The sequence below is a fragment of the Nothoprocta perdicaria genome, unplaced genomic scaffold (genome assembly GCF_003342845.1).
Source record: "Nothoprocta perdicaria isolate Ctin4 unplaced genomic scaffold, notPer1 scaffold_278, whole genome shotgun sequence".
Taxonomy (NCBI): Eukaryota; Metazoa; Chordata; class Aves; order Tinamiformes; family Tinamidae; genus Nothoprocta; species Nothoprocta perdicaria.
Genome location: NW_020455508.1, coordinates 632,783 through 658,872, shown reverse-complemented (window position 1 = coordinate 658,872; position 26,090 = coordinate 632,783). Strand labels below are relative to the sequence as shown.

The following is a 26,090-nucleotide window of genomic DNA, read 5'->3' as shown; positions in this document are numbered from 1 at the left end:
AGTTCAGGAGTTTAATGTCTGCCCTCCTTTCCGTGTTTATTCCTGAAAAGAACCTTTCTGCTAGGGAAGAAAACTTTGGATTGCTCCGTGTGGTGGGGTTTTAATTAAAATAATAATAACAAAGTCTTGATAAATTTGGGAGTCGCGGCAAAGGAGGAAGAGTAGCGCAGTTCCATCAGCTGCAGCCATTTGGGGCAGGTGCCCCAGGAGCCCAATACCGCTTTGTGTCTCCGCCGCGGGATGATCCATGCGCTGCACACCCCTCCTCTCGTGCCCGGAACCTCTCGTGGGCAGAAAATGGCAGTTTGTGGCTGTCTCGGGCTGTACTGTAGGCGAATAAGTGCTGGGTTAGGATGAGATTAGCACCATGTTTTCTCCTTCGCTTGATCCCATTTTCCATTCTTTCTCCAAAGGCAAGGAGCTGGTCAAGCATAACTGTTATCTGGCAGTTGCAAGTACAGTAAATTTGGATCACCATGTAAGAATATATTCTTTCTTCCTTCCTCCAAAATATCTTCTTGCGATTTCTGCTGTTATCTGGTCTGATCTCTTGTTTGAAGAATACAATTGGAAAGTTTAAAATCCTGAACTTTTCTTCTTAATTATTATGTGCAAATTCAGCATCTCAGTGTGTATATTGAGCTACCAAGTGGAAATTAAAACAATGTTTTGAGGTGTGCTGTGGCTTGCAGATTTGTCTTCCAGGCAATAGGATAAAACAAGGACTTTTGGTTAGTCACAACATGACTTCGCTATTATCTGGATGAGCCTAATCACTGTACCACCACCACCAAGCCCTGAAAGCAAAAGCCCCCCTTTTCTTGTGTCTTCCATCTTATGTCTAATAAGCATGAGGTCTTGAGGTCATTGACTTAACAATAACAACTGATGGGAGCATCTGATGTCTCCTTTTATYATCGCCTTGGCAGAGTGGAACGAGGTAATTTTGGATTATGTCTTCAACTTAATTGTAATTGAAAATTCAGGTGTCACTGCCTCCTACCAAGTACTGATTTCTGCAGCTGAGTCCACACATGGGCCAGCAGCGCTGCAAGCAGTGAATTGCTTTTTGCGCAGGACTGAGGTTGCTGCGTCTTCTCAGTGGAGTTGTTCCATTTCTTGTGTCCTGTCACTAGAGCTGTGAGGTCCAAGTTAATCTGGATAATACCAATTGCTGTTTATCCGAAAGAATTTAATACAGTCAAAGAGTTTAAAAATAAATAGCTCTATACTGCGGCAGTAATGGAGCTGTTCTTTCAAGCCAAGCAGCCTGAGCAAGGTTTATTACACAGTCTCAAGACTGATTATTTGCAAGTGACTTAGGCCAAATGGTGAAGTTAAAAGGTTGACTGTAATGGTGCATGTGAGGTAAACATTCAGGTGAACAGCATCAGTGCCACATTCGGGTACTTCACAAGGCCGGGAGCTGTGAGCATATCTCCTGTAAAAGAGAAAACCTGGAGGAGCTATATTAAAATTACTGCAGTGTGCCAATTTTAAAAGCAAGGCAGTTTGCTTTGCAAAACATACTAGCAAGAGTACCAGTTTTAAGAGAGCAAAGTCACATACATTTTGACGTCACATTAATCTGCSAAAGAAACTCACCTTCTGAAAGGTGAGAAAGGGTAATGCTGTGGTCAAACGTAAGTACTCATGCAAACAACTGGAAGTTTAAGATTTCTTCTCATGTAAAGTAACGCTGTCTTTTCTGCAAAAAGCTGTATTTAGAGAATACCAATAGGACACTTAGTTGCATATAAGAAGCACTTACATTTTTATCTTCTGTTTTCAYAGAAACATTTTAGTAAATAGCTGTATTTAACGCAGTACTCCTATAGGTGACTGCCTTCTTCAGTGTATTTTATGGTCTAATATTTGTATGTATGTACAAAATCTTACGCAAGAAAGAAATTTAAAAATGTGAGCAGTGTCTCTAAATGTTTCCGGGCTACAGACCTTGGGTTTCCATTCCTGAATAGCAGGCATAGTTAGAAAATATTGATCTCCTTCATAGCTCTGGGTTGTTGATGCAATACCGGGCTGTGTTATTCTAGGCAGCATGTACTAATATCAACCTCTATTTAATTTATTTGTTGTTCTAATCCTTATCCTTCAAGAGCAAAGGGGAAGTGAGAGCGATGTTGAAACTGGCAAGWTTTTCTTCCTGTTGGCCCACAGTGGACGTGGTAAAGGTCAGTTCTCATTTGCCAGGGTGTCAGTTAGCTTAGTACTTCCAATATGAGTTTTAAAACTACAAAGTTTTATACTGGAATTGAGCATGTGCTGTAAACACCTACTAAACAACTACCTACTGCCAATACCCATCAATATTTGCATGGCTTGTTTAGATGCCCGTTTTAGAAAATGCTGTTTTTAAAATGGTATTGCCATTTGAATAGTTGATCACATCTCTGTCACAGAATCTTTTCCTCTTGGCTTTTACATATTGTAGAGAAGTTATTAATGAGACAGGAAGGAATTGAAATTCAACTGTAGAAGCTGAAGTGCAACCCGGATCCTGTGTCATTCCATGGTCCTAATGACAGGGTTGGGGGTGGGGGATGATTTGGTGATTTGAACCCATTTGTACCTCAGGCTTGGACACCAGTGCACAGTTGCCTTCAGAAATTGCAAGGAAAAAACTGGGAAAACTSATGAGCAGAAAAAAAGTGTTGTGGAGAAGCTCAGTTTTAGTTGTTCCAGCAGCCAGGAAGCAAGGTGGGTCTTTGGAAAGTCATGTTGGTGACTTCTCCCTGGTGACTCCCACACCTCCATTTGCGATTAGTCCGTTTTCCTAGTGTGAGCCTCTGTTTCTCAGCACTGCCTACTACTTTAGAGAAAAAAAGGTGGTTATTTTGGCCTTCTGTTCAGTTTGTCTTGGCTGATACGAAGGAGATGGTCATCTCTGCTTGCTGGGTGTCTCCACCAGCTGCGTGAGGTCCCTGGTGCTGCTGCTTGGTGCTCGGCGGGATCGCGTTGCTCTCTTGCTGTGTCAGGGACAGAGCAGGGCTCACAAACAGCCCTCTGCTGTATCTGGGAAAGATAGATCTGATTCTCATGTGCACTAAYGCCCCAATTCAAAGGAAAGTTAATGGAAGCGTAGTTGCTGTGTAAAGTCATGGCACATATTCWGCCCGCACATTGTGCTTCCCAGTTGCAATAAGCAGTGCCTCCCAGAGCAAAAGAATCAAAAAGCGTTTGTTCCAAATGGAGACTTCCTTTGAACTGCCCCAAAATTCTTATGAAAAGTTATATAATACAAATAGCTTTTAAAAGGCTWGCACATGTTAGAAAAAAACAGTTCWATTTTTTGGAGGGCAGTAAGATTTTGTCAAAATTTTGTATACTGCTACTGTTAAAGAAGTACATTATACTGAAGGGCATATGTTGTGCAGACAGGTATATACTTTCAGATTTTTAAAACATTTCTTTTTTTACAGTTGAATTGTATTGCAAATTTATTTTCATGAGATCACAAATTAGTGAATGTAAAGCACTTCTGTTCTTTACTTGTGTCTACCAACTTAGCTAAATAGTCTACTGATGCTTCTAATCTTGTGTTAGGTAACACTGCCCTCAGAGGGCCAAGGTAAGTAAATTCAATCTTTAAAGCATTGGCAATACTTCCAGTGTTTTATTGGACTTGACATCACTTACTTTTTAGATCCTTTTAAAGGAAGATTGTGTTGTGTGTGGCCAAACTTTTTACAATTTTCTTTAATGTTATTATCAGATATTTCAGGATTTTTCTTCCCCTGTTTATTAATCCTTAGTGCAGGAGAACTGGCATCTGATTTAAAACAAAAGTACTTTCTTTTTTTAAAAAAAGGGGGGGGGGTGAGCAGCATTTGTGTAATATTTCTGTTAAAACCATTTTAGTAAGTTGATGACACACACAGGAGAGACAGACTTTAGTGCTCTGTGCTTGGTGTCCCCCCCTCCCCATACACCCTCCCGCCTTAAATCTCACTTATGTCTGTGTGGCAGCTGTTGCTTCTTCTAAGAAGCAAATTTTTGAACTCAGGTTTCTGTTGCATATCAGCACTGTATATTAAAGACGTTTCCTTCGCACCTCTTAAGCCATTTACATACTGAAAAAATGTAGACCTTTTGCAAAAATGACCAGTTTGTTAAAATTACAATGTTTTTTACTAATGGGATTGAAATTAATAAGCTGTAACTTTTCTCAGAACTGCTGAATATCTGCATCCTGAGGATTATAAGCGGTTGAGAATAAAAATAGCAGCCATCAGATCTAAGGTAGAGTTCATGTTCAAAGGGAGGGCGCGAGCTCGGAGGTGAAGTGAGAAACTCAATGACTTGGGCAGTTTGATCTTTCTGGACACGGGTTGTTGAAGACTTGCATGGATTCCTAGAAAACTCCTTGTGAGAAGGCTTTGTGATGCTCTTCAGGAGTATCAAAGCTGTGAACGTTGCATCACTAGAATAAACGTTTTCTGAAACACCTTGGAGGCAGAGTTCTTGTTATAGCCATCAAAAGGGAGTTAAAAAATAAGGTTACAGTAAGGAAATACAAAGCCAGCCACAAGGGTCACATTCTGAAAGAGCTTTCCTTAAGCATTCTTTGCTACTGTTCTTATCCACGGTGCTGCTAAATGGAGCACTAATTAGAGGCGCGTTTCATGAGGTTGCTTTTCACATGAAATCAGTTTTCATTTTCATGTGACTCAGGAATGTACTGCTGTCTTGTTTCCTGTTTGGGTGCATACTTTAATTAGTTCTTWAAAAAAAAAAATCCCTGAAATTGTATGTTTGTGTGCATTCTTTGTGATATATATTGATACTTCATATATCTGTGGGGTGTAAATTTTATTGGCCCTTTTCTCTGGAAGCCTTGTAAACTTTGACCAAGAAGAAAATGATGTATGAATTATGTTGCTTTGTTTGCCTTGGTGTTTGAAATTACAGTCTTTTTCTTAGAGTCTAATAAAGAGATCCTAAGAGAGCATGTTTTCAGCTTAGAAGGTTGTAAATTTAAGCAAAATAATAATTTAGCTTGCATTAACTCAGCAGGAAGCAGGGTACAAACAGATTAATCTTCTATGGCAGATCCACTTCTCTTTTTTTTCTTCTCCTCTTTTTTAAACAACCTCAGCTATACTCCATTAAATTGTCAGGATGTCTTGTCTTCTGGTTAGCCTGGATGGACTTCTCCTTTCTCAGGAAATTTTTCACTAGAACTGATGAATTTCTGAGTGTAAACTTTGTAACATTTATTTATGTTCAGRTATTTGGTAAACAAAAACTGCAGATATTTTTAAGCAGTTAATATTACCCATACTGTAAAAGGTCCTGTGGTTTGTTGGTTGTTGTGTGTATGTGTGTGTTTGCTTGGGTGGTTGTTTCGAAGGCAGAGAAAGTGTTCTTCCTTTCCAAATGCTCTCCTTCAAATATTTTTTTATATGGAGGATTTSTCTTTTAAAGCAGTTCAGTAAACACATGTCTATGGACTAAAATGTTTTTTAATCTTTGAACAGATTATGTAGGAGGAACACGGTTATAAGAGAGCACTTGGAGTGCATCTTGAGAGCCATTAAACCACTTCAGTAGTTAAGTAAATTGTTCACTGATATCGCTGTTTGCTTTATTCGTTAGAGGTGTTCACCCATTTGTTAATTAAATGACAAAATAAATAAAGGACAGATTGTAAATATGTGTACAGGCCTTGAAGAAAGATTGGACCACTGGTCATTTCAAGGGGAAACGAGGTTATTTTGTGTGTGTGTGTAGGGACATCTTGAAAACATTGCCTGACCAGCTCATCTAAGGGAGCGATTTAGGAAAAGCTTTTCCAAAGAAATGAGAGAAATACTTGGGGTCTTTAAGAAGCGACAGGGTTTTTCAAGAGTCACTTTTGAATGGTGTGTCTCGTGGGCGGCCTTCGCTCGCAGGCCGCAGGCAACGCGGCCGCGGCGCGGCGGGCGCTCCTGCATCGTCTCGGCAGCCGCTGCCGTCCRGCCTTGCCAGCTCTCTGCAGAGAAACTTGCAAGTGCTGGTCGTGCTCTTCTCATGGCTTTTCTATAGGCGAAACATCAGCTGCGTAACGCACTTGATGATGAAAAATCTGTTCCATTTTCTCCTTAAGAGACTGCGTTCCCAGTAGGCGCCATATGCCAGCTGTGATGCTGTCCTTTATAAAGCAGGAGGGAGCAGATGATCAGATAAGTGTGCCCTGGCTGTCTCTGAGTACCTGCTAAAAAATGTTCTTCTTTCATGAATTTCGTGATGGTGGGTGTATAGGTAAGAAAGCGAAGGCTTCTGTTTCTTTCCCAAAGTGACTAGTGAGTGTACRTACCCTGTCAGTCGGAGTTTTTGGAGCTGAGTCTGCCCATCTCCTTGTCACATTTATTCTTTGCAGTGAGGAGGACTTGTCTCTGAGACTTAGGTATGGGGATGGCTGACCTGTCCCGGGTGTATTGCTCTGCTGTGCACATGCATGCTCTCCTTGGACTCTTCTTCAGTAGTTTTCAGTCACCTGCCCTTCAGTGCATTAATCTTCCACAAAAGGCTAAGCTCAAAAGGCTAAGCCCTTGAAAGGTTGTTAAACCTAGTAGCAGGCACTTGCTCTCTTAATAACCATTCACTGTTACAAGTAGGCAAAATACAGTTTAGGAAAAGCTTACAGAAGATTCTCTTTATGCTCTTTTACAGAAAACCACCAAGATCTTAATATTTTAAAAACTTGTATGGAATGATCTCATATATAAAATACTGGGTTGACCTTGTCTCTTTGAGAGTCTCCACAGGTATCAGCAAATTTTGCTTTGGGATATTTTAGGTGTTCTTGGAAAGAAGAGGCATACTTTTACTTAGGCCTATGTTTATTTTGTTTTCAAGTATTTAATTAACTTAGTATAAATTAACTTTTAAAAAAGTACATTTCCATGTAATAACGTGTGTCTTCCTGTACTACACTTGTATTTCTTATCCAAATTTCAAAATCTCATATCAATTTGTGGTTTTTTTTTTTTTTTTTTTTTTTTTTTTTTTTTTTTTTTTATTGAATGCTTTAATTTGAGCTGGACTTTTCCATTAGGAAATCAGTTCAGACTCGCAGGATTAGCATGCATGTTCCTAGCTGAATTGGCACCAGAGATCTCTTCTCCATCCCCCACCACCTTTGCCTAGAAAAAATGGCAAATGGATGTGAATTTCCTTCTGAACTTGGCAGTGTCTAAAAGTTTTTTAGTCCCAGCTGATTCAGTGCTGAGTGATAAACTCAATTGAAAGGTTTAGCTTTCTAAACCAGTGCAGCCCTTAGATAATAGTTCTGAGCATTTCATAGAATGGCAAAACTGGATATAAGGAATTTAATTTTTCAGCTTCAACCATACTGAAATTGAAATTTCCTTTTTTTGAAGTTTAAACAGATAGGGCATGCTTCCTATTTCACAATGATACTTTGATGTAGTCTAGAGATCACAGATTAGAATAGTATTTTAGCATTAAGTGTACAAACTGCTGCTTTCAGTCCTAATCACTGCTGGATATTCTGCACTGCTAGGTACGCTTTTTTTCTTAAAATGTTCACGTGTATGATGACTTAATGATGTATTTATTTTTCAGAGACTTGGTAGGTACTTGTACGTGTGGTGTTTAATCTACAGAGTTGACAGAAATCAAAGGAAAAGTTAAGCTGATCTAACTTCACCTGTAGTACCTTGGTAATTACATATTAAAAATGCAAAGGTTGCTGAGATTGTTGGTGTGGCACTKTGCAGTCCAGGACTGTTTATGAGATTTCTCATCCTTAAATAGTGAATCACAGAATCACAGAATATTCAAGGTTGGAAGGGACCTCTAGAGATCATCTAGTCCAACCTTCCTGCTCAAGCAGGCACACCTACAGCATGTGGCACAGGGTGGCATCCAGGCGGGTTTTGAAGACCTCCAGAGAAGGAGACTCCACAACCTCCCTGGGCAGCCTGTTCCACTGCTCTGTCACCCTCACAGTAAAGAAGTTSCTCCTCACCTTTATTTCACTGTGGAGAAGAAATGAATAAATGACATTAATTAAGGTACCATGGCTTAGCCTCCTATTCTGTGGTCTTCTGTTCCCGATCACCTCATGGCTTGCAGAATCTTCTGCTGAGACTAGGGAAGGGAGGAGGAGATGGATTTCTTGCTGGATTCATCTTTCTAAAAGTTAACTGACTTCTGCTTTGTGTTCTTTGCTATTTATTCCTTTTGCTTTCAGGTAGGTTTGTTAAATACACTTTAGTAGATTCTCCCATTCCCCATATACGTGTATTTGCTTACAGTTTGGTCTTTTTTTGAGAAATTAATGATATTTTGTCTTTTGTTCCTACAAAACACACAATCTTGTAGTAGTTAAGGTTTCACTTTGTTATTTAAATTCATGTAGCACATTTTATAGTGCAGGCTTACTGTTTTATTTTCTGTGGGAAGAGGTTTCCTATGTGAACTGAAAAGATGTCTAAAAAGTTTTTGATATAATGGTTGTTTGACACTAATAATATATTACGTATTTTAATAATAAAGTTGCTTTTTACAAAACTGAAGGACATGTTTTTTCTCTTCTAGGAGAATATATAAAAAACTGGCGGCCAAGGTATTTCCTGCTAAAGACAGATGGCTCTTTCATAGGCTATAAGGAGAAGCCCCAGGATGTGGATCTGCCATACCCACTCAACAACTTCTCAGTGGCAAGTAAGTATTTCCAGTATTTATTATTCTCTCAACATATTGACAAATACCAGCTAAGTATTGTGTCATGTGCACTTCAGAATTTCTTGGTAATTGTGCAGGTTTGATGCCATGCTTCAGGATAGTCCTTTAGTAATTCCATATCCAGCACTACAAAGCATATAGAATTGAAAATTTTATCATGGATTGGGGTCTGAATTTTTTTTTTTTTTTTTAAGCCAAGCTGTTGACATTTTTATCTGTAACTAATGTCTGTAATTAATATTAATTTTTAACAAATTATTGTTGCAAGGAGAAAATTCTTGGAAAGCTTCCTGTATTTCGAATCATTGTCATCTTTTTTTCTTCTTCAGTAGTATCTGTAACTTCGCTTAAACTCAAATTAATTATAAAATTGTCTAGGCTATCAAATGACACAAAATCCTACTAAATGATTTTGCTCTTGGATAATCAGGTAATCAGCTCTCCAGCATGGCTAATCAGTAATTTCAAGCAATCAGACAATTTGCATAAATTAGCAAAGCTACAAAGTGTGTATCTGTTGGATGAAGTGAAACTATTTTGATTTCTTGTTTTCCAAAAATATTTTTAAAAAGGCAAATCTATATTTAGGTTGTTCTAGCCAAGTGAGATTGGTAGAAGAGTGTTTCTGATTGAAGTATACTGACTTCTGCATTGGAGGAACTTAACTAACAGGGCAAAAAAGTCTCTCTGAATATGAGCGTTGTGTGTATCGTGGCAGGAAACTTTCAAAGGAATACTAGCAAATTAAGCCAACTTATTTCAAAATTCTGTTAGCGTAGTACAGTAGAATATTTAGCTTTACAGGGGAGTACAGCAGCCATGCATGCTTAAGGTGAGGTTTCCTTCATCTGCATTGCTGAAGATGGAACAAATCCTACTGACACTGCCCATTTCTTTGAAAAAAAGTTCTCATGAGTGACTCGGCCTTTGTATGTAAAGTAGTTTGTGTGCTTGGTTTTGTAAGGGATGATTTTCTGCTACAAGTCAGTGTCTTGTCTCACAACTAAAGGAGAAAAATCTTGTGTATTTTAATTATGTCATAAGCCTTACAGATGATTTTGAGAACGCAAGCTCAAATGCTTTAATGATGCCTAGTTGCTTTAATGAAGCCTTTTAATGAAGTTGCTCATGTTAGGAGGAATTTATTAGGACAGGCTTAGTTACTCCTTAGGTACTCCATTTAATTTCCTAACCTTCTCACTTAAAACCTGTGCTCAGTAGGAAGACCATTTTTAAAATTATAGCAGTTTCTTTTGTCCAGTTTTGCCATGTTCTTCATATTATATCTAGTCTTCCTTTGCTATTGMAACTGGGAAGTTTCACCCAGTAGTTCTGCTAAGTGAAAAAACGCAGAATTCCCCTACTTCTTGTTGGTGACATTGTATCTTGATACCTAGAGATTGTTCTGTGTAATCCCAACCTTTGATCTGATGGAGATTGAAAGATTTTATATTGTTTGCCAAAAGAGGGGAATAATCCTATTTGCAACTAACAAGCCCCATAGGTCTATGGGCCTATGCAACATAAGCTAAAGGAGAGCTTAGATAAGCTTTTGTTAGCTAAAGGAAAGCTTAGATTGCTTGAAGAAATGTAGTTTGAGTAAGTAGGATGAGTTTTTCTGTTTTCTGGAAGGAAAATAAGTGATTTAATCAGTAATGAGTATTGATTAGTAGGGAGATGTTTTCGATTGAGTATCCCTTTGGAACTATGAAATGAAATGTATTGAATTTCTTATGGATTCATAAAATTTGGGTGAGATTCCAGTTTTTAACATGAATTTAAATAAACAGGCTTGACCTTTAATATGAAGTGTAAAATTACATGGCACGTGAAAGAGCTGAAAATACAAGCCAGTATACGGCTATGTGCTAAATTGCAAAAGACTGTAAATTTTGTCCACTGTTTTATCTGCTCAAACATCATCAATAGGTCAAGCGATTCAAAATAAACAACACCCCTTCCCACCCTCTCACCTCCCCCAAAAGAAGAGAATTGCTCTGCAAATGCATCAGATCTCCTCTGCAATACCTGGTAAATGTCGGGAATTGGTCTCACGGCCTCTCATCCAAGAGTTCCCGAGCAACTGCAGTGGGTTTGTGGCCACAAGCAGTGCAACATATTTTTCCTGTAATAGTGAAGTACGTTTTTCATAAATTACTAGCCAGGCAGATGGAGTGTGAGATCACTGTTAATACCATCTTGATTAGGTTGGCAGGRACTTAAAGATATGTCTTTATAGTCCTATCTTCATGTAATCTTTGTAGCTATCTGTAAAGTGAGTGTGTGGTCCCAGGCTACTTTGTGCTCTCCAAATGATAGACATCTTTGGCTCTTACTTACAGCTTGTTATTTAAGCAGAAAAGGCCAAGACTGCGGTATTATTTTCATAGCACTGTTGGAGTTGAACACTGCAAAGTTTGTACGGCTCATTTTCTAAGGTACTTTTTTATAGTAGTCTAAAGATTTCTATATTCACCTTTATCAAACTAATTACTTCCACAGTATAGATATTTTTCCTCCAGGGTCCCCCTTCCACTCCTGCCACACTAGGTTACTTTGTGAAAAGAGTTTTTCTTAGATGCAGGGTCTACTTTCCATGTAGTTGCTTCCTGATTTCTTCCAGGCTAACTTGAAGAAAACCACTGGAGCGTTACCCTCTCCCTGGTCAGTATATTCTGTCAGGACAGTGAACAAGAGGAAGAGGCCTGAGAGAACGAAATTTTTGTTTGTGGTGCCAGAATTGCTTAGCATGCTAAATATGTTTGCTCATCAGGGTTTGCTCATCAGGGCTTCCTTTGTGACTGGATGGAGCATTCAGCTAGTATCCCTTTTCCTTGGCATGATTCGGGAGGAAATGGGTGAAGGTGGAAGGAAGCCAGTGAACTACTGGAAGCTCCCTGTGGACAGACAGAGCTGCAGGTAGCGCACGTGTTCCCCAGCCATCCCTGTCAGCTCAAAATGCAGGTATGGGAGGAGAGGGGTCGCTCTAGAACATAAATATGGTCCTCAAGACAGGACAGGGCTGAGTATGATACTCAGAATAGCTCTTCCTTTCTTCCTTTCTAAATGATCCCCATTTGGTTTTGTAATATATGAGCTTAGGGCATTGTTGAAATAGGCTTTCAGTTCCTCAGCACTCCTTCCCTGGAAGGCAGGCTCTCACCAGGTTCTACTGCAGTATCTGACCACGTGCATAAAGAAAAACACAGTGCAATTGCATTTGTGCAGAATTCCTTGTGGAAGCTCTTAAAACTGGTTTATGCAGGTCTTCAGGGCTAATGCAGAAGCATAAGCTTACCTGGCTTGCCTAGTTCAAACTCAGTTTAGCTGCCGCCATGTCTCTACAGACAAGTGGTTGCCAGCAGACAAGCTAGTGCAGCAGAAGAGTTCCTGGTGACAGAGTCATGGTGACCGAGTGGGAGCGCAGTCCTAGCCCACCTTGGCTGCAAAAGAAAATATGTTGATTTAAACTGCCTTCACTTAGGCATTAATCCAGCCAGAACCAGTTCAAAAATAGTTTTGAGTAAGTTGATGAAACTTCTCAATCTAGGTAGAGGCCTAAAAAGTGCCCTGTTTTTTAAAACTCCCTTCTGTTTCTTTTGGACAAAACTAGGTGCTCTGGTTGCCCAGTGTGAAAATGCTGTTGGTTCCAACAGGTCTGGTGTTGTGTGCTCAGAATCAAGACTGCTCTGTGCAAACCACCCTGGTCTCTGGTGGTCATCACCACTGTAGAAAGCAGAGTGAGGAAGAATAGACAGTTGCTTCCAGTTCTACTTAAGGAGCTTTGTGGCATCACTGATTTAAAAAAAAAAAAAAAAATTACTTTTCACATATGCAATGAGTATGTGAGTAATCACCCAGCACATTTGGATTGAGGTATCTCTTAAGAATTGGCCCTTTGCCTTCATTTTGATCTTTATGTGGAAAGTAATTGGGAAGAGATGTAGCCCTTCACAGTAGCCTTTGAGCTTTGGCCAAAAATGATGTCACCTGGAATTTCTATGATAGCTTGAAAGATTGTACTTTCTAAGCACTCTGTGGTATAGCTACCCTTTTTCCTGTCTAAGAATAAATAGCAAAGGTGAAATAAGTTGCAGCTATTGTGAGGAGTCATTCTTTCACAGCATGTTTTTCTTTCTTTTGCAGAATAGATTATCGATGAACCCTGGGTTTGCTAGTTACTCTAAGTGGAGAAACCATTTGGCTTTCCCCTTGTCTTAGTCTTTCAGAGAAAAAAAAATAGGCAAAGGATTTCACTGTTTTGGGGAGTTCAAAACATGAAAGCTGAAAAGTTGCAAGGGAAGGATCTTCAGGCTATAAAGTATTGAGAAGACATTCTCTGTAGAAATCAGTAGGAAAATGCATATGTATRTTTTAAGGAAGATTAATTGATGGATTAAAATAATTTGTCATTAGACATGATATTCTGTGCCAGGAACTCCACAATTACTTTTCAGCGAGATTTTGAAGTTTCAGGATTTAGAATTGCCACCACGCTGGGGGATGTGATTACACTGGTTTGTGTAACTAGAGTCACATTCCTAAGTACAGTATGGAATTCATTCCAAACGAATAAATAATAGGAATTCAACACTGAACATAGTTGTGACAAAAGGCAGTGTGAATTTAACAAAACGCATGTACAAATACATCTACAGATATTTAGATCTAAGATGTTAAAAACCAGTGGATTACCAGATGCATTACCAGTTTGGACTGGGCCAGTAATTTTCTGTGGGAGAGTCACATATTTCTTAGAGCGGTTTATAAGTTGGCATGCTATAGTAAACTTAGTTTACATTCACTTTTTGGCTTGAATCATGAATGAAAATTAGTTGCTTGGTCTCATCTTTGTATTTTACTGGACAGTGCTTTCTTAGACACCAGTTCAGCATTCTGTAATTTCCAGTTAGCCTCAAACATGGCCTGGTTTGAGCATGACAGGTAAAAATGGAATTTTATTGGCAGATCTGAGTTGGCAGGATACAGCCAGTTACATAAATAAATTTGGAGTGTTTACATGGAAGACAGAGAATGAAGTATAATGTTCCTTTTGAGAAGTTGTCTTCTGAGAAAACAAACAAAACCTCAAAAATACCCCCAAAATAGCCTGGAGAAATCTCCTATTTTTATTCTCCCTTTTTGAGTGAAAGGCCAAAGAGAGAATCAGTTGAAATGACAGAAATTCCAGTGAGAGCTAWATGGATGTTCCTGTAGTGGGTTTTGGAGTGCTGGAAGAAGAGGAGTTTCCAGCATCATAAAGTGCATGAAGAAAGCTCTTTTTTTTCGGTGTTGGGGAGTGTAAGTTAAGCTTTTCTTTAATGGTTATTATATAGGCATAATAGCCAACGGTTACATTATCCCGGGTTCAAGTTATGAGCCAGCCCCACAGAAACAGGAGTTCTACCCATCCCGGAGAAAAAAAAAAAAAAAAAAAAAAAGTCCCTGCTTCAAAAGAACTTTAATTCCACATATAAAACAAGGGACAGCAGATGGATGCAAACAGATGGGAGGAGTATGAGAAAACAATGAGACAATATTAGCCTGTAGTACAGGCAGTGGTCTCAGCACATCAACGACTAATACATTGTCAAAGTGAGGTTTTTAGTTAGGGATTTTTTTTTTTCCTTTTTTGAGAAATGATCCCTGAAATGGGAGCAATGGGAGAATAGGTGTCAGGAATGGTAATTGTGATACTGGATGAAGAATGATTCAAAGAATGAATCAGAGGGTGAGGGTAGAGAGCAGGGACAGGACGTGTTTAAAAGCAGCTCCTGTTGGATGTGATTGAGCAACTATAAGAGAACAAAGAAAGGATATTAAGTTGTTCACATAGATACCCATATGACCAAACCTATTTTTGTGGGTAATATTATCCATAGATAGAAGGGAAAGAGGAAGTAAAAGACAGAGCTTCTTGGAAGGTCTCAGAAAAGTAGAAATTTCCCTAGGGTAGGAGGTAGAAGAATCAGTAGTGGACTTAAGTAATAGAAGCAAGGGGGATTTCTTTCTCTCTCTCTCTATTTATAAGCAAAAACATGACAAACTCTGTCAAAACTTTGACAATGGCATGCGGGTTTTGTTCCTTGTGTAGAAAGTGGTCATTAGAGAGAATTCCGAGAGGATGCTGCGCAGGAAGAGCAGGAGCAGAGGCAGCGGGGGTGGCTGCGGCAGCGCTCGGGGGCGTCCGGGAGGAGCGGGAAGACGCTGAAGCCGTCGTGGGTTGGGGAAACGTTGGGACAGGGAAATGTAGCTTGTTTTGTGAAGGGAGAGCCGGAAAAGAATAAGAAATTAAGCATTAAACTGTAATGTTTGTGGGTTTTATATGTGAAAGTGCCTATATTCCAAACAATACAGGCAGTGATTCAGTGCTGTTTCTTTTATACCATGTGGTAATCACAGGAAGTTATCTTTTGTGCTAAAACTCAGTCTATGTTAGAAGTAATTTCTCAGCATCCCACTGTTCATATTCGACTTATTCAAGTGCATATTTTTGCATAATCTGTATTCTTGTYTAGTCCTATCTATAAACTCTGCTGAAGTTGAAACCTCCCATGTCTGAAATAATAATACAATGTTAGTGTTCTTTCTGTTTTGTATGCTGAATGACTTTCAGTATTTAGGAAAAAGAAAACTGGAAAACTGGTGATTATATGGTTAAAGTTATAGAATTCAAACTTTAAACTTTTTAATAAAAGCTGAGCAGATGATCTGTGCTTTTTTTTTTTTTTTTTCTTTTTTTTTCTTTGGAACTGGCAGGTTTCAGGCCCTCTAATTGGCTTCCCAGCTTTGCAGAGTAATTACAGCTTCAAGCAAACTTTGTCATCTGTGGTTCAGAATGGTGTAAAGTAAACAGAACGTTTTGAAATACAGTTTGTAGTTAGAGTTGCTCAGGAGAATTTAACTAGCGTAACTATTTAATTTAGATGGGGACAGTTTTTTGAGAAAGGTAATCTGATATATTTTGAAGTGCGAGGATATTTTCTGGATAGGGCAACAAAAGTCAGCCTCTGGTATGTAGTTTACTTTGTGGTGGTTGTTTTAAAAAGAGAAGTTTGCTAATTGAGAAAAAAAAAATCCATTGTGTTTCTTTTTTGYTGGTTTTATTTCATTTTTCCATTTTTGATATAGATCCAAAAACAGCCTGACAAGTTTTACAGATTTTTTTGAACAATGTTGCCAGTCTCTGCTACAGATTTTGTATTTTGTTGTTTGGAACAAGAGTTTTTCTCAAAACGTTTTATTTTCTCTGTTATTAAAGGGGAAACTTCTCGTGACTGGTGTTTAATCCCAGAGAGACCAAAAGCCTTAGTATTAAAATGTGCAATTCCAATTTGTAGATGGCTAGCGTACAAGAACACAAAGTTGAGTCTGTCTATTTACTGGCTTACTCATCTTTCTGAATGATAATTTGGAGTTCCAACTGTTTGGAGTTGAGCTTCAGCCCTCTAATTACATATGCTTATGTGTAGTAGCAAACTTGAAGACATGATGGTGGAGCGTTCTCTCCTCWTGGTAATGGCCCAACTATTGCTGGAGTCTCCCGAGCCAGCCTTCACTAGGCTGTTTCACTCATTCCTCGGGGCTTTTGCAGTTTCCAAACTATGTTTTCTCTCTAAAACTACTATATTTTTTTTCCAGGAGTTAATACAAAAATATTTGGGTAATTAACAACTGTGTGTTAGAAAATGTACTCATCTTAGTAGAGTGGATTTTTTTTTTCCTAGCTGCAGGTGAAAGACATCCACAAATAAGTTTTTTATTCACATGGCAAACCTGATAGGAGTGTTGTTTATCCCATACGTTTGTATACAGCAGCACATGAAGTGTGTGGGTGCCCTAAATATCAGCAGACTTTGGTTACTTTTATCTGCTTGAAAAGGATGGGTTACACACTGCTTTTAGAAATACGTTGCTCCTCCACTTCTCTCTGGAACTGTTTTTCTTTGAGAAAGAAAAGATGCGARTCCGCTCAATTTTGATTTCATTCAAGGAAATTAAATATTTAGCCACCTTTTTAGAGAGAATATTAAAAAGAMTCCCACTCTTCTCCATCTCTTCAAATAAAAAGCTTTTGCAGTGAGCACACGTRTTCTCAAGCGAAGGAGGTTTCACAGAGAGCCACCTCATATCTGGGCTTCCACRTGGGTATTGAGAGCGTGGTATTGAGAGGGTATTGCTCATAACCAGCTGTGGCCTTACAGTGTGGAGACCGAGGCCATTGCTGTTAATCAGGTCCCAAATTATTTTGGYCCTCACAGAATCACAGAATGGTTGAGATCACCATTCTGTGATCATCAGAGATCACGTAGTCCAACCCCCCTGCTCCAGCAGGGACACCCAGAGCATGTGGCACAGGGCGGCATCCAGGCGGGTTTGAAGACCTCCAGAGAAGGAGACTCCACAGCCTCCCTGGGCAGCCTGTGCAGGGCTCTGTGACTCTCACTGTTAAGAAGTTCTTCCTCACATGGAGATGGACTCAAGGTGTACGAATCAACATCTTGAACTGCACCACTGAGCTCTATATAAGCTAGTAGTATCAAGAAAAAGGATTGTTCCAGTGTATTTTCAGTATGCAGCTGCACTGCAGAAGGTCAGCTCTGGTATGCGGCTTGTAAAATCAGCACCAGCRACAAAGGCATGAGAGAATGGAAAAGCGGATTAGAGAGTATCCAAGTATGTCAGATAGGCAGAAATTTGCTGAGTCTGGCACAAGWTCTTGGAGAGTGTTTAAAAAGCATTCCTGGGAAACGGTAGATGATAGCTGGAGTTTCAAGACTGGAAAGGGAGAGTTAGTGGTTTCTGGTTGTGTGTCTGTGTGTGTGTATTGGGGTGGGAGGAGGTAAGAGTTGAGAAACTGTAGACCAGTCAGCTTAGTCTCAGTGTGTGGAAGAAGAATTGATAAGTCATCGCCAATAATGAGATGAGTGACGTACATGAAATTTGTGCAGAAAAAAAATCATGTCAAACYCATGTAATCTAATTCTGTCGAAGAATAAGGTGGCCTGAGACATGGCACAGGCCATATAACATGACTTTTGTAAGGCATTGATGTTAATTTGAGTAAACAAAATGTAATGCAGTAAAAGCAAGTAAAAGGTTTTATGCCAAAGGATGGTGAAGTACAGAGGCAAAAGAGTTGGGCCAGCTGGGATAGGGCAGTTTGCAAAGAGGTTAAGTTGTAGGTGAACAGAACTGTGTTACCATGTTCAGCACCAACTGATCTGTGTTTGATGGATGATTTCAGAGCGCACATTTGATCAGGTTTGAACAGGTGATAGCATTCCCGTTGAATTACCTGAACATGACGTGTCGTGACTAGTTTTATCCCCAGCCTGGTGCTGGAGAACAAATGAAACTGTTGATACAGAGCACTCTATACTATTTGCATGAGTAAAGAGCTCTAGCAGGTCAGAGTTTTGCATCATGTAGGTGTAATTTTTTTAGTACTGTGTGCTACCTGTTAAAATCAAAGATATGGTCTCATTGAACCATTGTCTGAATGAATACATTTGTACCCTTGTGGAGAAGTAATGAGCAACATAATAGGAAGTAGGGTATGTCCAAAACGGTGTAACAGGAAAAATGCTAGGTCTAAAGTCATGACCTGCGGGGACAGATTGGGTGAGTTGATTTAGGCTAGAAAAGACTGAAGAGAGGGCAAAGTTTTTAGTTTAGACAAAGCTTTTTGTCCAAAAGGGATGGGGTAGCTGCTAAAGAGGAGGAAATAAACTGGTCAAGAGGACAAAAAGCAGTATGTTTAAGTTATAGGAATGGTTGCTCTATGTGCTAGGAAAAACCTAACTGTAGGTAATATCCATATAGTTGGATGAAGCTTTTCTTRGGAGATTTCAAAATTGATACTTTTGTGGAGTATTAGAAAAATTTGAGAAAAACATCTGTGAGAGATAGCATAGGTAGAGCTAATCCTKCCATGGGGCATGGAGGAGAACCAAATGACTTCTGGGGTCATCCCCATTTCGGTGGGGGTTAATTCAGTGTTTCATAATTGGATTGCATCATGACATTAACTAGCTTCAGCAGCTGAATTTTCACAGATAGGCTGTTTTACAATAAATCTAATCTTGAGATGACAGTAGCATGGCTAATTGCAGCACGATTACCATTGGAGGGAAAATGTCRTATTCCTCTTGCCAGGTGCAGATGGGAAAATGTGCCTTTGGCTACTGGTGCTACCTTGGCACCGTAGAGCCATCCAGGATCTAATATTCTTCTTAACCTCCTAATACAGACCTAGTCTGCAAATAGAGGCAATGTGCTTCTTATATGGGGTCAACCAACTCCTCTGACCTTTTTTATCCACGTCCAAGATTGGATTGGCATACTTTATTTCTATATGATTGCTTGATAGGTGTACAATAAGCTTTATATATTTTAACCAAGCCATTTTATTTGCTCTTCACCCATTTACTTGCAATATATACTAAAGGAAGTACCTTTGTTGTTGTTGTTGTTGTTTCCTATAGAATGTCAACTAATGAAAACAGAGCGACCAAAGCCAAACACGTTCATAATCAGATGTCTTCAGTGGACCACTGTCATAGAGAGGACGTTCCATGTGGACACTCCAGAGGAACGGTGAGAGCTTGCTTCCCCTGTGCTCCCTGGAGAAGCTTCAGCACCATGGCTGGCATTGTGCAGCCACCAGCGTTTGGAAATGTCACATTCTGAGCACTTCTGAGCAGTTACTTATTATACGTCTGCTTCTGTAAAATATTATCCCCCTTCATTTCTAGTGTAAGAACTGCCTACAAGTAGGAGGGATGAATGTGTTTAAACAAGCCAAAACTATGTCACGGTATGTCACTGAAGTGTTGAATTTTGAACAATAGGAGCTTAGTGAAGTGTTTTYAAGTCTCACTGTTTCAGATTTTCCTTTTGCTCCTCCTAACGTGCTTCTTTTTGGCACAGAAGCATGTTTGTTTTTATTTATATGTTATATTATATTTGCTATTTATTTTATGTTTAGTTACTAGCATTTCTCGTTTCAGCAAATACTCACAGAGTCTTAATGAATTCACTTTTTTAATGTGCCAAGAGCATATAGGAGACACGAGATGGTTTGCCTTGGCATCCTGCTACCTTGGGCGTCTGACCTGTGGAGATTTAACACTATCGTTGACTTGMTTTCATTGCATATTTCATTAACTGTCTGTGACTTTCCTCTTTGTATCATCTATCTTTCATTAGGATATTTACTTGCTTTTTATCCYCTCCTTTAATTCTGCCTGGATGTTGTTTCTCCACAATATCTTTCTTTTCTGCACACAGTGTCATACATCTTASCTTTGTGTATTCCATAATACCACTGGGTTCCTCCTGCATCCMCTGCTTGCTAGGCAAAAATCAGCCCATCCTGCAGTGCATCTGGAGCTASCGTGTGCTCAGTTTCCAGCTAGGTGTATGTGCTGGGTCACCAGCACGTACAGTAGCCATGGACTCAGCTTCCCCTGCTGTTCCCTCAGTTGAAATCCTTCTTTGAGCCTGTCCCATTCACATAACCACAGATTTTTACAGCATTTGTAGGAATTTAATTATCTTTCAGGTCTTAGTTTTGATGGAAAATTTGGAGTCAACCAGCAAATTCAGTTTTAAGAGGAGGCAAAGAAAGAGCCAAATACACAGTGTGGTTGCATAAATCTCTTTTTTTTTCTGCACAATGTCTCATGGTGAGCGGAGACACACAAAAACTCTCATAAAATAGCATATTATTATCAGAATGGAAATTACATAATATGCTCTGAGCTGTTTTACACTCCTAGCAAGAGTTTTCAAGTTTTYACTATTACAGTATTTACAAAATCAAACCCTGTTCATTCTTGTAGTAAACTGTGCAAGGATTTTGATGCTGATTTAAAACAAATTCACCTTTGATACAAAGCAGAACTTAGAAGGAAATCAAAGCAATTAATTAATATGAGTCTTCTCTAGAGGAGCATGAGAACTTCATGTTGAAACAATATAATGTTTGAGAAACATCAGAAAAATTATTTGGATGTAATTTGTGAGTTTCTAATAGGAATGTTGGCTTGTTCATGGTAGGGAAGAATGGACAGAAGCGATCCAGGCTGTAGCAGACAGACTTCAGAGGCAAGAAGAGGAGAGGATGAACTGTAGTCCAACTTCACAAATAGACAATATAGGAGAAGAGGAGATGGATGCTTCAACAACCCATCATAAAAGAAAGGTAAATAACTTGACTAGAATGGTGTGGATGGCTAGAACAGTATGCAAAGAAAGTGTTTCTGCATAAATGTCAGTGTATTACAAAAATAAAAGTAGATTTTTATTTCAGTAAAGCTGAATCACTTTATTTTTTATTTATCATGCTGTCTGTTAAAGCACTTGTCAAATACAAAGTTCAAACCATCAGGCACGTTAACTATGTTAACACTAATTGTATGGAATTCATGATATTATTTTCATCTTTTTCTCTTGTTTGTTTACTCTTTGCAAACTATGGTAAAAATATATTTTAGGCAAGGTGATTTTCCCCCTTTCTCATGTAAATAATCTCCAGTGCAAATTAGGTGATTTGCATGAAAAAGGCAACTAGGATTTGGCTTATAATGACCTTGTTTGTTGCTATCTGGGAAAATATCTGCTTTAGTCTTCTGTGAARTAAGAGAAACTAGTTTCTTTTTCTGGTCACAGTTTTACTGTAAGCAGGAATATGTATACTGTTGGCTATAGCATACTTACAGTCTTGTCCCGAAGTCAACAAGATAAACGCACAACATAGACTACTCTGTAAAAGAATCAATGCCCCCCAAATTTGCTATTGTTTTGTTTTTCTTTTTTTTTGTTGTTGTTTTTTTGAGTTTACTTGTGTAAGTACAGACTGCTCTTGGTCAAAAATGAGGAATTCAAATGGATATACCTCACTKACTATACAAGACTGACAAGACTTAAGAAAGCCCTGAAATCACATAAGAAAAATTACCCTGGTTTTATGGGACTGGTGTCATTCAGCTAGCTAGAAACTGAAACCTGTAGAAGTTTACAGAGTAAAATAGTCTTACAGCTAATGTAGTTGAATGCCCTTGAATGCCAAACAATGAAAAGAATAGTGAACATCTGCCTTTATTCATAGTGCATGTCTTCTTTTGTTTTACTTTTTTCACTATGTAAAGCAAGAATCATAGAAAAATCAGAAGCTGAAAACTGTCCTTATGAATATAATGCAGATTTCATAGGAGATTTTAATTCTCTCATGTCCTAACTTTTGAGGACTTGTTTGCAATTCTAACATAGTTCTTTCACACAGTTTCATTGCATGTAATTGTCCAGCATTTTTCCTAAAGAAAAAGTAAAAACTAATTATACACAGCTGTGACAATCCCTCATACACTGCCAGGTTGGAGCAGTTAACACTGAACTTTTAGCCTTGCAGCGGAGATGTTTAGTGATTGTGCTTCAGGGTAAAATATGGTAAGTGACAGCGAGACAGGGGCTGCGTGCAAGATGTGTCCGCCTTTCTGGGAGGCGGGCTGATTGTGTGGAAGGGGTTTGGGTGAGCTCTGTTGAAGATCTGAGCACTCTTCCAAGCGTGTGTATCCTCTCAGTGCAGTACAAAACCACTGCCTAAAAGAAAGCGTTTCCAGGATTTCAAAATTAACAATTTTCAGAATTTATAATAAAAGAGTTTATCCAAAATGTAGGYCCTTCCTGTTCTTGTTCTGCAGTGCGTTTTCCCCTGCAACAAAAGGTGGTGTGGSAATAGGAGGAGGAGGAAGATGAATATTGTTTCTGTCTTACTTCAGTGTTTCCTAAAGAGTAAGATGCTGGAACAGTGCGTGTGCAGTGCTCCAGAACGCTGAAGGACTTCGGCAAAATCAACAAATGTGGAGTGAGAAATGATGATATTCAACACCTAATAATACATCCAAATGAAGTTTCTGTAGCCYGTACAAGCACACTGGGCCACACTAGCACGGTTCTGCAAAAACTCATAATTCCACTGCAAATTTCTGCAGTTTTGCAAAACTTCAGAAAAAAAAGATTCTGAGAAGATAACCATATCTTCTCAGTTGTGTCTTCCGGTTAAAGAACCATTCTCAGAAGTCTGATTTTTATGAATATTTTTATAGTTGATAATCAGAACCATTTCAGTTATAATTATTCAATGTGTTTTTCTCTCCTTTTTCTTCTATATGGGCTTTATTTTAATTTCAGGAATTTTTTGCACATTGTTTCCTACGTGTTTGTTTTGTCACCTGATCTTGCATCTAAGCCCAGTGAATTTTACTTGTGCATGCACCAGATGGTATGTATATGAGTAGAAGAGCATAATCAGATTAACAAACAAGACAGAGAAGTGGGGCTGTTCTTCCCTAAAAAAATGGTAAAAGGTTTATAAAGAAAACRGTCTTAGAATATGGAACTTAATTTGAGTAGACATGACAGCAACATCCGTAGTTAAATTAATTAAGAAAAACAGAAGGTTTTTTTTTTTTTTGCACAGACTTTTTTTTTGAAAAATGCTATCAGTGTAGAATTTAAGATTTAGAGTAATAACTTCACTTAAATTTTGAGGAATGGAGATTGTTAGTGAACTATTTTTATTGTTGTTCATTATCAGTAGACTTTCTTCTTGTTGAAATCAGTTGCAAACTTCCAGGGGTGTAATCATGATGCATATGGAGAATTCTTTTATATGAATTCTTAAGTGCCTGTTGTAGGGTATATTCTTTCAAACAAAACACCCCTAGCTGGAGTAACTAGGTTTTACAGAAGGCTGAACATAGTATGGTTGTTCTGTTAATGCAGTTTCTTTCTGTTAATGTAGCATTTTGTAGGCTCACTGCTTTTTCTTCCTTTACAGATTTATTTTTCAGTTTGTACAATGAATAAAGAATAGATTTTCAAGGGAAAACAAAGCAATGAGGAGAGATCCTGATTCCTCAGAGTTCTGTAGGAATAAAGTAGGTGGAAGAATGATCACAGGGGAAAAGAATTCAAACTTAGGGAAGCCAAAGTTTGCTCACTCAAACTTACTCACCTACATCTTACAGATTTAGGAAATATTTCATTTTTTTCCACCAGTTTTCAGTACAACTTTAGCTGTGGCGTATGTTTTTATCTTCCAAGGTCTTCTGTTCTTTGGCAGGCATATTGAGTAACCCTGCACTGTCTCATCTGTAAGCCTTCTGCTAAGCTGCTAAAGAACGAGAGCATCAGGACACTTTATTCTTAGAACTAGCACTGCTACCCATAAGCTGCTGTTAAGCCGCTGTTCAAAATCTTGCAAAACTTTTACTTTCCTTTTTTAATGTCTTTTTAAAAAGCATGTCTTCACCTAGCTTGCAGCTATATTCCTGACTGCTTTGGGGGATATTACGTAAGCAGACTTGGGACAAACGTGTCTTTCACTGGGTCAGACTTGCTGCCCTTAGCATCACACCCAGGACTGTGGCTGGATGAGCCGCTATCCTCCTGCTCTGCATGGGCAGCGGATTGCTCTTTGTTCAGGCTCTCGTTGTCTCTCTGGAAATCCAGTCTGCCAAGGAAGAGTCAAGGAAGACTGTGTGGGAAAGATCTGCTCCTCTTAGACTGCTTATGGACACACAAATTTCTAACTTTTAGAAGTGATAAAATGTTAGGGSAACAAACTCAATGTTCTTTAGGAACAAAGTTGTTAGCTAGTCTCTGCAGGGTGTGAGATAGCTTTGCCAGTGAAAGATATGGAAATTTCTGCCCAATTCTTCATCATCTGTCTGAATTGTGTTTTAGATGTGTTTTGGATTTTTCGTGGGCTTTTGTCAGTTTTCTGTGCTTTGGCACAAAGAATAGCAAGAAATTTCTTGGTGTGTTTTTGCTTGGTTATCACAGAACTGTTAAGCTGATGACCTCACTTACCAGTGTGCACTGTGACGCTAGAGAAGCCTTACCTTCGGCGAGGATCTATCACTAGATGCATAATGGAATTTATCATGTGTTTTGGTCGCAACTTTGCGTAGTATGTTATGCCAGGAAAAAAAATCTAAGGATATATTTAAAAGAGTAAATTTTAGGATAACTTGAAAGACCATTTGTGACCTTAGATGTATTTCAGACTTGACAGAAGTTATTTCTTTGTGCAGCTTTTGGAGGTTATGAGCAATCAATGGTAGATTTCCAGTATAAGAAAGACTGTGATTGCATGGATGGGTCATAAGAAAGAAAATTGGGGTTTTTTTTTGTTTGTTTGTTTGTTTTGAATCAGTGTTTGTGTATCTCTGAGCATGTATAATAGACTTGTTACATGTGTTTTGCATGTGATTGCACAGATGTAGTGATTACATGTAGTCAGAAGTAAATTTTTGCTGTTTATTCTCTCTCACAAGAGTGAATATATTTTGTTGTGCTGTTTGTTTATGTGCCTGGAGATGTGTCCAGTAGCTCTGCACTACTGGGTTGTGTGAGATAGCTGCTATTAGAAGTGTTTCTGCTAGGGATGAGGAAAATATTTATTCCATTGAGGAAGTTACAAATAAAAGTGTGTGTGGAAGGGCAGTATTTAAATCCACTGTCTCAGACTGCAGCTAGTGCGGGCTAGGAAGATGAGAAAAAAAGCAAATTCTCATTCCTTCACACAACAGCATTAAAGGTGTGTAAGATAAGAAACTGCCACCCAGAGGATGTATAATTACTGTTTATAAATGTTTTGAGGTGTATTACTCCCTGCTAAAGAAGAGGAGAGTGACTTACACTGTGGGTCAATATTGTGCTAGAAATCAGAGAGCATACAGAGAGACTGCCAGAGAAAGGCCCAGAGCCCAGAATGGGCTCCCACTTCACAGAAYAGAGGAGAAAAATGATCCGGAAGAATGAGGACCGTGCTACTTTTAAAGCATGCTTACTGAACTTAGGATATGTGATACAATCATGTGTGGTGGCAACAACTGGGACTCAGTGATCATTAGAGGTTTTATCAAATTGTAATCTCAGCTTTGGTTTCCGTCACTGGAAGCCCTGGAAATTAGAGATTGACTATTCAAGATACATGTTTTGTACATTCACTTCCCAAATTATATGTCCGTGCAATTGTGCTTTTAATTACTCCTTTCTAAGAGACAAGGCTTTCTTCTGAAAATCAYCTGAAATTGTCTTGCGCAACTCCTGGGATGCTGAGCAGAAAAAGAATTTCTTTTGCTTGGAGGAGGACATGATTATTTGATCAGCAGTAAGGCTTCGGGAATGCAGTAAAGATGCAAGTCTGGAGCGTGCGTTTATCTGGCTCTCAACCAAGTGTACCTTCTCTCCAGTGAAGTTATTTTAGGGGAATTTGGAGGCACATCCTCTTTTCATTTTGCTGCCTGGTGTGCATGTGAATTACTGTTTGAAAAATGTTGAGCTGTTAAAAATTGTCCAATTGT

At 38.9% G+C, this 26,090-nt stretch overlaps 1 protein-coding gene across 1 annotated transcript in view; it reads left to right on the top strand.

The window, feature by feature from the left end:
* AKT3 (AKT serine/threonine kinase 3) overlaps positions 1-26,090 on the top strand; it is a 130,045-nt gene that overhangs the window by 53,275 nt on the left and 50,680 nt on the right. Inside the window, exons 2-4 of the mRNA XM_026041079.1 lie at positions 8,566-8,691; positions 19,200-19,311; positions 20,776-20,920. Of these exons, the coding sequence (XP_025896864.1) occupies positions 8,566-8,691; positions 19,200-19,311; positions 20,776-20,920 (383 nt within the window). The remainder of the gene's footprint in view (positions 1-8,565; positions 8,692-19,199; positions 19,312-20,775; positions 20,921-26,090) is intronic.